This window comes from Prunus persica, unplaced genomic scaffold (genome assembly GCF_000346465.2).
Source record: "Prunus persica cultivar Lovell unplaced genomic scaffold, Prunus_persica_NCBIv2 scaffold_71, whole genome shotgun sequence".
Classification (NCBI taxonomy): Eukaryota; Viridiplantae; Streptophyta; class Magnoliopsida; order Rosales; family Rosaceae; genus Prunus; species Prunus persica.
This window is the reverse complement of record NW_018027184.1, coordinates 8628-10576: the sequence shown is the minus strand read 5'-3', so window position 1 is coordinate 10576 and position 1949 is coordinate 8628. Positions and strand designations below refer to the sequence as shown.

At 42.5% G+C, this 1949-nt stretch overlaps 1 protein-coding gene across 1 annotated transcript; it reads left to right on the top strand.

The window, feature by feature from the left end:
• Nucleotides 1–1557, top strand: LOC18766147 (chalcone synthase 2; the record flags this gene model as incomplete). Its single annotated transcript, XM_007198918.2, is given in 2 exon segments — nt 1–42; nt 261–1557. Coding segments are annotated over 2 exon segments (1040 nt in total), but the record flags the coding sequence as incomplete, so codon positions are not given.
• Between the last annotated feature and the right edge of the window lie 392 nt (nt 1558–1949).

Sequence of the window (1949 nt, the reverse complement as noted above, 5' to 3'; positions counted from 1 at the left end):
GTGAGCACAAAACTGAGCTCAAAGAAAAATTCCAGCGCATGTGTAAGTACCATATATATATATATATGCACTTATTGCAAGGTGTTCTTATTTATGCATGATATAGTTCCATATCTGTGAATATAACAAAATGGGAATTCATTTTGTTCAGTCATCAAAGTGGCAAACAATCTTTTCTTTTGACCTTTTTTTATCTGTCTACAAATGGAGTGAAACATTGAATTACTGTGAAGTAACTTTTCTGTTTATGCTTTTTTCAGGTGACAAATCTATGATCAAGAAGCGTTACATGTACTTGACTGAAGAAATTCTAAAAGAGAACCCAAGTATGTGTGAGTACATGGCACCTTCCCTTGACGCCCGGCAGGACATGGTGGTTGTTGAAATTCCAAAACTCGGCAAAGAAGCTGCCACCAAGGCCATTAAGGAATGGGGCCAGCCCAAATCCAAAATTACCCATTTGGTCTTTTGCACCACCAGTGGTGTGGACATGCCTGGGGCGGACTACCAGCTCACCAAGCTCTTGGGCCTACGCTCATCCGTCAAGCGCCTCATGATGTACCAACAAGGATGTTTTGCCGGCGGCACGGTGCTCCGGTTGGCCAAGGACTTGGCCGAGAACAACAGGGGTGCCCGTGTTCTCGTTGTGTGCTCGGAGATCACAGCGGTCACCTTTCGTGGGCCCAGTGACACCCACCTTGACAGTTTAGTTGGCCAGGCCTTATTTGGTGATGGTGCAGCAGCTATTATTGTGGGTTCGGACCCAATTCCCGAGATCGAGAAGCCCCTGTTTGAAGTGGTGTCAGCAGCCCAAACCATCCTTCCCGACAGTGACGGAGCCATCGACGGACATCTCCGTGAAGTTGGGCTTACATTTCATCTGCTCAAGGATGTTCCCGGGCTTATTTCGAAGAACATCGAGAAGAGTCTTAACGAGGCCTTCCAACCTTTGGGCATCTCGGATTGGAACTCCCTATTCTGGATTGCACACCCAGGTGGGCCAGCAATTCTAGACCAAGTAGAGTCCAAATTAGCCCTGAAGCCTGAGAAATTGGAGGCGACAAGACACATACTATCGGAGTACGGAAACATGTCCAGCGCCTGTGTGCTATTTATTTTGGATGAGGTAAGGAAGAGGGCTACGAAGAAAGGACTAAAAACCACAGGAGATGGACTGGATTGGGGTGTGCTGTTTGGGTTTGGACCAGGACTGACTGTTGAGACCGTGGTGCTTCACAGTGTGGGCTTGAATGCTTGAAGCCATCATCAGCAACATCAGTGTGGTTGAATTTTATGCGTCTGCTTCGTTGGTATATTATGGATTGTTTCTACTTTTCTGGTTACTGTGTTTTGGGATTTTATTTTTTTAGTTGGAAACGTGTGTGGGCAATGGGCATCATGGGGTACACTTTAGTGTTTACTATCATGCTGCTTAGCTTACATCGGTGTTTTAGAAAAGAAAAAAAAAAGTTTACTGCATCGCTGAATTTCAAAAGGGCCATGTAACGACTTATATATTGATGAATAATATATATGTTTCAAGCATTTCATGCGATACTAATGTTTTATATTGTAGCTACTTGAACTTCTTTTGATAAATTATTGTAGCCAGAGGAGAGGCTATATAAGTTAACATGTAGTCAAAAGTGATTTCAGAATTAAGTAATTTTTTGCAATCGATAATTAATAGGAAGAAACATGATCACTGGAAGACAATGAGCAAATAATTACGTATACCAAAACAAATACAAGAAAAAAGAAATATCTATGATGCACACGTATGTGTACAAGTCAGAATTATGAATAACGACAGAAATAGTCACCAACCAATCGACACTGTACTTTGAAAATGACATGTATGTGAGAAATAAAAACTACATTGGAAACTCGAGTATACATTTCCAAACAGAACACGTTATCTCTCAAGCCTCACGCGTTGGTTTTGTGGC